This window comes from Saccoglossus kowalevskii, chromosome 9 (genome assembly GCF_978046115.1).
Source record: "Saccoglossus kowalevskii chromosome 9, keSacKowa6.1, whole genome shotgun sequence".
Taxonomy (NCBI): Eukaryota; Metazoa; Hemichordata; class Enteropneusta; family Harrimaniidae; genus Saccoglossus; species Saccoglossus kowalevskii.
In genome coordinates this window covers 33,037,568-33,050,552 of record NC_140649.1, presented here as the reverse complement: position 1 = coordinate 33,050,552, position 12,985 = coordinate 33,037,568, and the positions used below count along the sequence as shown (strand labels likewise).

At 35.1% G+C, this 12,985-nt stretch overlaps 1 protein-coding gene across 2 annotated transcripts in view; it reads left to right on the top strand.

The window, feature by feature from the left end:
• LOC102801879 (zinc finger FYVE domain-containing protein 16) overlaps positions 1-12,761 on the top strand; it is a 56,540-nt gene extending 43,779 nt beyond the window's left edge. Inside the window, exons 14-16 of one of the 2 annotated variants that reach the window (XM_085503420.1) lie at positions 301-544; positions 1,223-1,505; positions 9,071-12,761. In XM_085503420.1, the coding sequence (XP_085359546.1) occupies positions 301-544; positions 1,223-1,505; positions 9,071-9,223 (680 nt within the window). In that variant the 3' untranslated portion in view covers positions 9,224-12,761. The other variant, XM_078006845.2, reaches the window with a different exon arrangement.
• Positions 12,762-12,985: the final 224 nt, after the last annotated feature.

Sequence of the window (12,985 nt, the reverse complement as noted above, 5' to 3'; positions counted from 1 at the left end):
TCACTACAAGAGTCATATTGTCACTTTTACTAAGATGAGTTAACGACATGTTTGTCTGAAGACGTCAATTTTACATTTTCACAAACATTTAGTTTTAGTGTATTTCAAAAATGAATAATTAATTAATGTCTTTACAGTAGCTATCTTTTCTTTGTCTTTGATATTTGAACTAACAAACTAAATGTCTTACTTTGTAGTAACTGGTGCCAGCTTTGTGGTGTTTAACGGAGCTCTGAAGTCTAGTTCTGGTTTCTTTCTCTTTGATATTTGAACTAACAAACTAAATGTCTTACTTTGTAGTAACTGGTGCCAGCTTTGTGGTGTTTAACGGAGCTCTAAAGTCTAGTTCTGGACTGACAGCAAAATCAAGTATCGTGGAGGATGGGCTGATGGTTCAAATTCCACCAGATACCATGACAGCACTGCGACAAATGATTCGTGATATGAAAGATTTTACCATATCGTGTGGTGCAATAGGAACGGATCCACCAGAGGAGTCTGTGTTTATTAAATGGGTCGAGGATGACAGAGCTGTCAATATAGGGTGAGTACTGCTTCTACATCCTGTACTTCAATTGAACTCATGACAGTGTAAAAACAGGGCTAATATGTGTACCAGTGGAAGGAGTAGTACTGTATCTAAAAATATTTGCACAATCAACTGTTTTCACATCCATGCCCAGCATCGGCTTTCTCAGTGCTTTTATCTGCACTTGGTAACATAAAACTATTTATTTATGAACTAATTTACATACCAGATTGAATTTAAAAAAAAAAAAATTGAATGTCAATGTGTACAAAAGGAATTTTAACTTATATCCTTTTAATACATGCTTTAGTTTTTTTGTGCAAAGCATAGCACAGAAATCATTATTATTAAGTGATTTAAAAAAAAGACTTGGCCAACTGAGATCCCTACAGATTTCAACAAAAAGTGTACTTCATTTCCTTAATTTATGACATAAATATAACTACATGCATCTGGCAAGGACAAAGTAGTGGGCAAACTTTCAGATACTAGTAAATTTAATATAACTGTATTTTTTGAAGGCCACCAAGGTCAACTTTTTGGGCATCAAGACAATTGCATTCAGTTCCTCTGAAGTTCAAACCCAGCATGTATGTTCTAGATTTTTTCCAATTGAGGTGCATAAAACATTTGTTTTGGTCACAATTTAAGTGCACCAAACTCTCAACTGGGATTTTTTCATCTGTTTCACAGCGTGGTGAGTCCAATTGATGGTAAATCTATGGAAACCATTGATAGCATACGAATACAGAACAGCACTGATTACATGGGTGAAAATAAAACCATACGCTGGACTGAAGTGTTCTTCCTACAAAGTGAAGACTCGATGGGACAAAGATGCGACACTGTTGACTTGAGTCGGTTGGCAGAAACCTTAGCAGAAGGTTGCTGTGCGGCACTTGCTCCACATCTAGATGGACTCAAAGAAATACACATGTCCAAGATTGGACTTCGGGTTACAATAGATTCTGAAAGAGTAAGTCCCACTGTTTTCTTCTGATAATTGCTAATCACTAGTGGATACTGCTCAGTTACTTTAACCCTTAAGACGCGTTGTACGAGAATACTCGTAATAGCGTGTCTGAATCCCACAGCGAAGTACGAGAATAATCGTAAACGACCCTCTGAGAAATTGCGTTGTTTTGAATGACGTATATGTGGAGTACATAATCAATAAAGGCGAAAAACGTATGAAATAAACTTTGACCTGTGTATATGTGTGTGTTATTCTTGCCTCAACCGGGGATCCCCCCCCCCCAATATGCAAATTGCATGTACAAATGTTTGACTAGCAACGCAATCAAAATGGCGACGCCAAATTTGCATTTCAATGACCCTGAAATACAAGCTGTATGGGATGAAATATTTGCCGATTCTGATTCTGAATACGAATTTGAAGGTTTTACTGCGGAAGAGATCGATTTTGGTGATATCCCGTATGATGATACCGAGTGGGAGATTGAAAATTCTGGAGTGGAAGTTGCCGACGATACTCGTCTTGGCTGGTCATCGAAAGCAAGTGGCGACAACATTTTGGTACTGCCGTTCACCGGTGTTCCGGGACTCAATGTTCAATTGCCGGAAAACGCAACCGCATTAGATTTTGTCAAGTTATTTCTTAAGGATGAGGACATTATCAGCATTGTTGAGCAGACAAATTCTTATGCAAATGATCATCTTGCATGCAACGATGAAAACTTGGAACCGCACTCCAGACTCCGGAAGTGGAAGAATGTAAACATAGACGAGATGAAGATTTTTCTTGCCATGACAATCGCTATGTCGATGCTCCATAAGAACGATCTTGATGATTATTGGAGCCTAAATCCGATAATTTTGACGCCTTTTTATCGTAGCATGATGACAAGGGATAGATTCGAGCTCATTTTAAAATTTCTGCACTTCAATGATAATGCTGCCTACGTCGTTCGCGGTGAAGCCGGATATGACCCTCTTTTCAAAATCCGACCTCTGTATGACACCATAACACGCCGTTTGTCGGAAGTTTATACGTGTGAGCAGTGTATCAGTCTTGATGAAGGAATGGTGCCATGGAGAGGGAATATTCACTTCAGGCAGTACATTCCAAGTAAACCAGATCGTTTTGGTTTGAAATCATACATGGTGTCAGAATCATCAAGTGGGTACACTTCTGTTTTTGATATATATACTGGGAAAAATTACACCCCTAACCCCGATACAATAGAAAGTGAAAATGAAGGTCATACTTTCAATGTAGTAATGGGGCTGATGAGAAAAGGTAGTTTGCTGAACAAGGGATACAAACTGTACACGGACAATTACTACACCAGTCCTACGCTTATTGACCATCTAAAAGCTGAAGATACAATGTTAGTTGGTACAGCTAGAATGAATAGAAAAGAAATGCCTGCAGCCCTGAAATTGCCATTGCGACAAGGTGAAGTCATTTATCATCAGAGAAATGGAGTCTTGGCGATGAAATGGAAAGTCAAGCGTGATGTTACTATGTTGTCATCAGTACACATTGGAAATTTGTTGGCCTATCCAGGGGATCCGGAGAACCAATTGTAAAGCCTTTGTGTGTTGTTGATTACAACAAAAATATGGGAGGTGTGGATCTTTCAGACCAGATGATCAGATCGTACACAATGCATCGCCGACGTTCAAAGTGGTATATCAAGCTTTTTTTCCACATGATAGCTCTTCTTGTCACTAATGCCTACATCCTTCACAGGAAGTTCAGTGCCAAGAAGCTAACTCACGCTAAATTTCGTTTATCCATTGTTCATGATCTTGTTTCTAGTGCAACCACTGCACCCATCCCAGCACCGAAAGGGCGAAGATCAGTTGGTCAGCCACTAAGACGACTCGAAGAACGCCACTTCCCCTCACCCATCCCTGCTTTCCCTGGTAGTAAAAAACAAAACCCAACTCGCCAGTGTGTAGTTCACAGAGCCTACTACAAAAAGCATCAAGATGGCAAGCGTCCACGAGAGAGTCGCGTGTGGTGCCGCAAGTGTGAAGTCGCCTTATGTACATACCCATGCTTTGAGATTTATCACAGCAGACGTCACTTTGATGCAGTTGATCCAACAGATTTCCATTTTGATACCTAATTCGTTACTCACTTAGTATTGTGTGCATCTGTGGTCTGAATTTTTATTGAATAATTTCTATTTTGTAATTTTGTCTTGACTTACCTGCAATTCTCTAATTTTCACTACTGCATGCTGAAGCTCATTAGCTTGTTTATTATATATACACATATTTGAAAACACAAGCAACTACTACAAATAAATTGATCTAGTTGCAATTGTAAATAAATAATTATCCATGAATGCTTTTCACAGCTTTCGTAAACAAAATGGAGATTTTCCCCCTAAATTGCGATGTATTGAATGCTTACAGCTTTTGCATTCAAATGTGTTTTTCATCAAACAGTTGTTGTTGGTGCTAATGGATATGCTAATGATATGCAAATTTATTTATTACAATGCAATTTTTGTTATCAAAATATCACATTCTTCATATAATATATTTACAGTTTTGTTCAATATTTTATATATTTTACTTCCATGAGTTTTTTTTCATGGACATTTACATACTTTCTGTCTTAATTTTTTTTTACCAAAATTACATCAAAATAAAGTCCCAAATTTGTGTAAAATACATCAATAAGGAGTGGCAACTGTTTGATGATCACAAACTGCAAATCCAAGTGTTGGTTATTTCATTCACTATAACGACTTATTTAGGTAGTCTTTTTTATAAAATGTCATTCATTGGTGCTAAATAATATACAAATGATATGCTAATTTATGTATATATGGTCCGAAATTTTTTTTCTAAATATCAACAAATTCCTCAGATAAATGATAGCCATCTGACTTATAAATATTAAATAATAGAAGAATAATATTTTTATTTAAATTTTACTAAAACTGTTGTTTTTATACCCAAAATGTATACCACAAAATCTATAAGTGGTCATAACAATACAATATTATGAAAGATTGGTTTTTCTAGATATGTTTACATATCACATTATTGACTTTTGCATGGTAAATAAAAAAGTTACGATTATTGAATCCACAGTGACTGTCTGTCTTATTTTTTTAGATAAATTGGAGCATGTTAAGGGTTAATATATTTATCTGTTGCCCATTCACCAAATTTTAATTTTTACCTTGCCCGTACCATCAAAGATGGAAGGGAAAGGTATATTAAGGGAACAATTTTGTCCGGCGTTGTCGTCATCGTTGTCGTCGTCGTTAATAATTGTTATTGTGTGCATAATAACTTTAAATTACTAATTCTATTCCAAACTTTATCAAACTTGGTCACCTTATTCATCAGTATAAAATCTTCCCTGAGTTTGAACAACAGATGTCCTGTATGAAAATATCATGCAAAAATTGAGAAAATCTGATAAAATATTTTGACTGTTTCTACTTGACTGATCACTGGTGATACACATCAAAGGTCACTGATCTCAGTGGAAATATGCATTGTTGTATGTGTTCAATGAAGCAAATGATTTATCTTGTAATAATATCCTTGGTAATGTATCTCAGAATCCCATACTGGGTTTCAAAACTAACTTATGGAGAGATTGCACAGTCTGATACACATTTGCAAACCTACCAATAAAATCGTTACAGAAAACAAGATGTCAGAAAATCAATATAAGCACTCCTATGAAATGGGTGCCTAACTTTGATCAAGATCTGAAGCTAATAGAAAATCTGTTTAGTTCAAAGTTATCAAATAAAAAACAATATATAAAAAATACATTAAAAGCAAAACATTTCATCCACATTTTAAAAAGAAAATTATTCTAAAATATATGTACTCTGTATTTGACAAACAGTTCATTCGACAAATGAAAACTCACAGGAATATGTTTCAGCTATTAGAACAGAATGATAGACTTTTTATAATACTAGTTTAAAAACGCATTTCAAAGATTGCAGTGTTTGAAGATATAGATTCTCAGGAGGCAACAGTACTGTTGACTTCTCCCTCCACTAGACACCAACTAACTATTTAAGTTGATTTGCATACAAAGTAGAGCTTGCAACATGATAGCTATTCATAAAGGGTGTTTTTTTTTTACTTTTCATATAATACAGTAGTCACACAATGAGGCAGTTCATATTTGTCTCAGTGAATCATTAATTTTTGACAGACACCTGTACAAAATACTTGGACCAAAGCCAGCTAAAATGTTCTGTTATCTTGCATGTTTTATGAATCTATTCACATCTAAATGCAGCACTTTTTTTTTTGCAATGAGACATTTGTTTTTATACTAAAATATCTGAATTACTTTGAATAAAATTATGTCCCTTAAAATAATTAAACAAATAAGGCACCAATGTTTTTGTAAGATATTTACATCTTTTAAGGACATTCGGTATACTGATTCCCCACTGTTGGTTCAACCCCAAAACTTGTTTGTATTCAAAATTAATTATTACAATGCATATTCATATTGAAATAAACTATGGTAAAGGGAATTATATTATATAACAAAGGGCAAAGTCACAAGAGTTCAACTATGTTTATATTTTTTGTCATTTTACCCATGGATAAGCTTGTATTGTATTAAGCTTGAGAGACACATATTTGAATTTGACTGGAACTAAACCATAAAGGTTCATGTAAAGCTTTCATTTGCATATACAAGGCAAGACTACTGTGACCTAATGGTGACTACTTTGTGAACTATGACCTGACAATGACTACTTTGTGAACTATGACCTGACAATGATGACTACTTTGTGAACTATGGCCTGACAATGATGACTACTTTATGAACCATAACTTGACAATGTCGACTACTTTGTGGACTATGACCTGACAATGATGACTCCTTTGTGAACTATGACCTGACAATGATGACTACTTTGTGAACTATGACCTGACAATGATGACTACTTTATGAACCATAACTTGACAATGTCGACTACTTTGTGGACTATGACCTGACAATGATGACTCCTTTGTGAACCATGACCTGACAGTGATGACTACTTTGTGAACCATGACCTGACAGTGACGACTACTTTGTGAACTATGACCTGACAATAACTACTACTTTTGTGAACTATGACCTGACAATGGCGACTACTTTGTGAACTATGACCTGACAATGACGACTACTTTGTGAACCATGACCTGACATTGACGACTACTACAATGACGACTACTACAATGACGACTACTTTGTGAACTATGACCTGACAATGACCACTACTTTGTGAACTGTGACCTGACAATGATGACTACTTTGTCAACTATGACCTGATAATGACTACTTTGTGAACTATGACTTGACAATGATGACTACTTTGTGAACTATGACCTGACAATGATGACTACTTTGTGAACTGTGACCTGACAATGATGACTACTTTGTGAACTATGACCTGACAATGACTACTTTGTGAACTATGACCTGACAATGATGACTACTTTGTGAACTATGACCTGACAATGACTACTTTGTGAACTATGACCTGACAATGATGACTACTTTGTGAACTGTGACCTGACAATGATGACTACTTTGTGAACTATGACCTGACAATGATGACTACTTTGTGAACTATGACCTGACAATGACTACTTTGTGAACTATGACCTGACAATGACTACTTTGTGAACTATGACCTGACAATGATGACTACTTTGTGAACTATGACCTGACAATGATGATTACTTTATGAACCATAACTTGACAATGTCGACTACTTTGTGGACTATGACCTGACAATGATGTTCCTTTGTGAACTATGACCTGACAATGACTTTGTGAACCATGACCTGACAGTGATGACTACTTTGTGAACCATGACCTGACAGTGACGACTACTTTGTGAACCATGACCTGACAGTGACGACTACTTTGTGAACTATGACCTGACAATAACTACTACTTTTGTGAACTATGACCTGACAATGACGACTACTTTGTGAACTATGACCTGACAATGACGACTACTTTGTGAACTGTGACCTGACAATGATGACTACTTTGTCAACTATGACCTGATAATGACTACTTTGTGAACTATGACCTGACAATGATGACTACTTTGTCAACTATGACCTGACAATGATGACTACTTTGTGAACTATGACCTGACAATGATGTCTACTTTGTGAACTGTGACCTGACAATGATGACTACTTTGTGAACTGTGACCTGACAATGATGACTACTTTGTGAACTGTGACCTGACAATGATGACTACTTTGTGAACTATGACCTGACAATGATGACTACTTTGTGAACTGTGACCTGACAATGATGACTACTTTGTGAACTGTGACCTGACAATGATGTCTACTTTGTGAACTGTGACCTGACAATGATGACTACTTTGTGAACTGTGACCTGACAATGATGACTACTTTGTGAACTATGACCTGACAATGACGACTACTTTGTGAACTATGACTTGACAATGACGACTACTTTGTGAACTATGACTTGACAATGACGACTACTTTGTGAACTATGACTTGACAATGATGACTAATTTGTGAACTATGACCTGACAATGACGACTACTTTGTGAACTATGACTTGACAATGACGACTACTTTGTGAACTATGACTTGACAATGATGACTAATTTGTGAACTATGACCTGACAATGATGACTACTTTGTCAACTATGACTTGACAATGACGACTACTTTGTGAACTATGACTTGACAATGATGACTAATTTGTGAACTATGACCTGACAATGATGACTAATTTGTGAACTATGACCTGACAATAACTACTACTTTTGTGAACTATGACCTGACAACGACGACTACTTTGTGAACTATGACTTGACAATGATGACTACTTTGTGAACTATGACCTGACAATAACTACTACTTTTGTGAACTATGACCTGACAATGACGACTACTTTGTGAACTATGACCTGACAATGACCACTACTTTGTGAACTGTGACCTGACAATGACCACTACTTTGTGAACTGTGACCTGACAATGACGACTACTTTGTGAACTGTGACCTGACAATGATGACTACTTTGTGAACTGTGACCTGACAATGATGACTACTTTGTGAACTGTGACCTGACAATGATGACTACTTTGTGAACTGTGACCTGACAATGATGACTACTTTGTGAACTGTGACCTGACAATGATGTCTACTTTGTGAACTGTGACCTGACAATGATGACTACTTTGTGAACTATGACTTGACAATGACGACTACTTTGTGAACTATGACCTGACAATGACGACTACTTTGTGAACTATGACTTGACAATGACGACTACTTTGTGAACTATGACTTGACAATGACGACTACTTTGTGAACTATGACTTGACAATGACGACTACTTTGTGAACTATGACTTGACAATGATGACTAATTTGTGAACTATGACCTGACAATGATGACTACTTTGTGAACTAAGACCTGACAATATCATATGGACAGCTTTCTTTTGCTCTTTGCTTAATAGCTTCCAGCTCCCATCTATATTCCCTAACTTTGTTTTCATATTGTTTTCCACAGGTCGGTTACGAGATTGGTTCCAATGGTAAAACACTACCTAGTAAATTCATGAAAGAACTGGACAATAACTTGATACCTGTCATTACCAATGCAGTCACGCAGCAAGGCGACGGACCAGTCATACTTGAACTTATATTTTATATTTTAGACTAGAACATTAGCAGTATGTATCAACAAAGATTACACTGTTAAAAACTACAGCATAAAGGTGTTACAATGTTTATCAATCCCACCATCCATTGCAGTGTATGTTAGTATCTCAATTTGGGAGGAGGGGAAATACCTATTTTTGTATGTTATCATCATGAATTAAGTATCTACGAATAGTTGAAACAGTACTCAATGCACCTGAGATGTTTTGTTCAATGAAAATCACCAAAATCCAGCAGTATTTACATTTATTGGAGCTTATTGTCGTACAATTTTTTTTTTTTTCTGCATTTACAGCTTTTTATTTGTGTAATTTGTAACTGAAAAGACTTGATTACTATCAAAATCAATTGAGCTATGTGAATGGACTGTCCACAATACTGTTTTGTTTAGTGCTATGATCTATAAGAGCTTGGTCTTGTACTTGCCTAAAAAGTCAAAGCAAAGACTCATCATTATAAAAGTTTCCATTGACCTCGCTATTTCCTGATGCTGGTTGGTATGCCGCATCACCACCTTCTTTTGCACACCATGCCCGTTTACGCAACTTATGGTTATTGGCAGTACTGACAAAACAATGTCAGTTACACAAAACACTTGGTGAGTAAGAACCAAGTTGCCAGGTAGTCTACATGAACGATCTCTAGTCACATGACCATCTTTTTAGATGGTTTTCATTTGATCTGTTCAATGTGTTTACAAGACTATGTCAAGAATACTCATCGGATTGTCTGTCTATTAAACATATTGATATCACACTGTCACTGTCATAACCATGTTATTGTAACAAAAAAATAACTTTAATTATTCTTACCCCTATTGTGCACATTGTACAAGCATTAAAATGTATAAGCAACTGTTGTCACAGTACCCTGGCCAATGTCAATGGAATATACTTCCTTCGCTCGATGTGCCACTCAACTTCAGTTTTTTCAACACAGTCGCATTTAATGAATCTCAAAAACTTTACACTAACAAATATATTAGATCAAGTTGCCTGGTTTAATCGTCTTGTCATATACTGCTAGCATGTTCAAGTCATACCAAATATGGTTTATATAATTCATGTATTTCAGTATAAGTAAGGTTGTACATAATAGTGTTGTGTGCTACATCAAGTCATTTGCATGCATTGGCCTTCTTGTATATTTTTACTAACAAGCCAACACAATTTGATTGTGATGTAATGGGTATGTTAAATAGGTTCGGTCTAGGGGTTATAATCACAGAACATTATAATCACACTGTTAGAAGTTGTTTCACGCAGCTCAAATGATTGTTTGTGTTTGATCATTTTGAGAGTCCCATAATTTATTCAACAGTAAATTCTGCAGCAAAAATTATTGATATTTCATATAATTGACAGAAAAATGTCCTGTTTAATTTAAGGAGATTGAAATCAACCTTTAAAGTGGAAATGATCACTTCAACTAAAATGTTCGTTTCAATTTTATTTTTTCAAGAAATTGTCCTTTTGTCATCAATTACCCTTGACCCCCACATTTTTGTCAAATTTCTGACTTGCAAGGATATAAGATAAGGGGTCTACCTTTTTTGAGTATTCCATTGTATCTACTTCTCAGAAATTCATCCTTATTGTTCTGTTTCTATGGCAATAGATTATACCTGTATTGTCCACTAGTATTTTTTCGCAATCATTTTATATTTCATTTTTATGCAAACATGGTTAGCACCTGTATGTTTAATATTCATGTTACAGGGCTTTTCACTTTGATATTCAGTTTCCCTGTAATTGACTTGCAAATCTTCACTGCTACCGGTACTTTATAAAATTTTTTGTGTATTATATTCAAAAGTTTTTATCTACAAAATATTTGCGTCTTCTTTGGGTTTACACTAATTCTAAATTCCTGGGTATTAGTCATGCTTCATTTTCGGCCAGTGTCCACTTTTTAATCGCTCTTTTATACTATTAAACAAGGATTACTAGTTTAATTGTCTAATTCTCCCATTTACCCTTTTACCATCATTGTCAACTTGTGTTGCTTTCACAGAATATATTGACCTTATTCTTCAAATCTTTTTACTAAAAGCTGTAATAAATGTCACATTTTGTCTGATTGGCCCCAAATTAATATCGAAATTGAATAATTACATTTGGCAGGTGAAATATCAAAGTTAGATTACAAATCTGATTGCTTGTATATGCCAGTTTTCTGTTCCTGGCAGTTAACTTATGGGTGTGTATATAAACATTTTTAGAAAACCAGATGTTTGGTAATTTAGGAAACATGTAATTTGTGTATTGTTTTTTCTTTTATGTTTGTTAAAAAATAATGATAATGAATAAAAGTTCCATACATAGAGAACAAATAAATAAAATAGAAAAAAAAAACGACTTACTCCTAGAACACCAAAATCATCTTATAGATTATTCATATTTGTTTTGAAAGTGTTTACCAAGTAGACAATGGGGAAATTATGTTGTTTGGTTCAACATTAATAAACATGGAATAGAAAACTGCATAAAAATGTATGATATGATGGCATTCTTTGGGTTAAAGTCACTGTAAATGAACAATATATTTGCAAATTGCCTTCTGCAACCGCAATATGCCGAACTTTGTGATACTATTTTTTTTTTTTTTTATAATCTACTGATGCTCAGCATTGTCTCTAGAGGTATAAATGTATGCAGGCTCTGGTAAATGACGTGCTCTACACAGCTTGTAATGCTGAATTTGAAAGCCAGCCATGCTGTGTTGTGATTGGGTAATCATCAGCTTATAGTGTATACAGGTGGTGACATGAGAAGAGCCAATCAAAATGTCAAAGCTGCAAATTAATTTGTTAGCATTTCTGGAAATTTCTATTCATTGTTGTCTTATTTGCTAATAAAATAAATTCATTGGCTGCACTGGTATTTTTCAGGGAATCAAGTAATCTTAGGGATTTTACTGTCAATTGCTTATCAACTTAATTAGCATATGCAAATTAGTCTATTCTGCCCTGAGCTGATTGGCTTACTCGCAGCCATATGCATTAAGTTTAATTCATATTCAGCAATGTTCTTTCCTGCTTTAACTTTTTAACTCGACCCCGACATGTTTGTATTTCAATTTGAGAACTGTATCTAACTTGTAATCTGTGGGGTAGCATTATCTGTGTTTTTGAAAGCAAATATCCTTATCTGGGTCTTTGTCGCAATGCCTGCAATAAAATATTCCCGACCAATTTTGAAAAAAAAAGAAATAACATTTCTAAAAATTATGTGTATTGCCTGCAGAAAGTGGCAATAAAGACCTTACGAAGAACCAATAGATTAACAAATAAATTAATACATGTATTTTTTCCTCCCTAAAATATTGCTCTGAGTATTGACAAATTGGATGTGTGCATACAATTGATATATTGTAACTATTTTGTATGTTATTGATTCATAGAATGCTTAATTTAATAACTATAATGAATGAAAGGGATAATCTTTCATATCAAAGATATTGTATTATGAGATATTTAGAGATAGCTTGAATTCTGTATAATATTGGGAATTTAATATTAAACTATGCAGAAAATGGAATATTGTTTTTTTTATTTATGTATTTTCAATCGCAATAGTATTTGTTTAATGCTACACATGTGTACAGGGCAGAATTTGTTATGTTGGAAAAAAAAAAGGTCAAACAAGCTGCTCTCTGATTGGTCTGAATATTTGGGGTTGGGTGACCAATCAGGTAAAGTCTTCCTCCTCACTTTGCTCTTCTACTTCTCCATCCTCATCCTCCTCCCCCTCTTCCTCTTCTT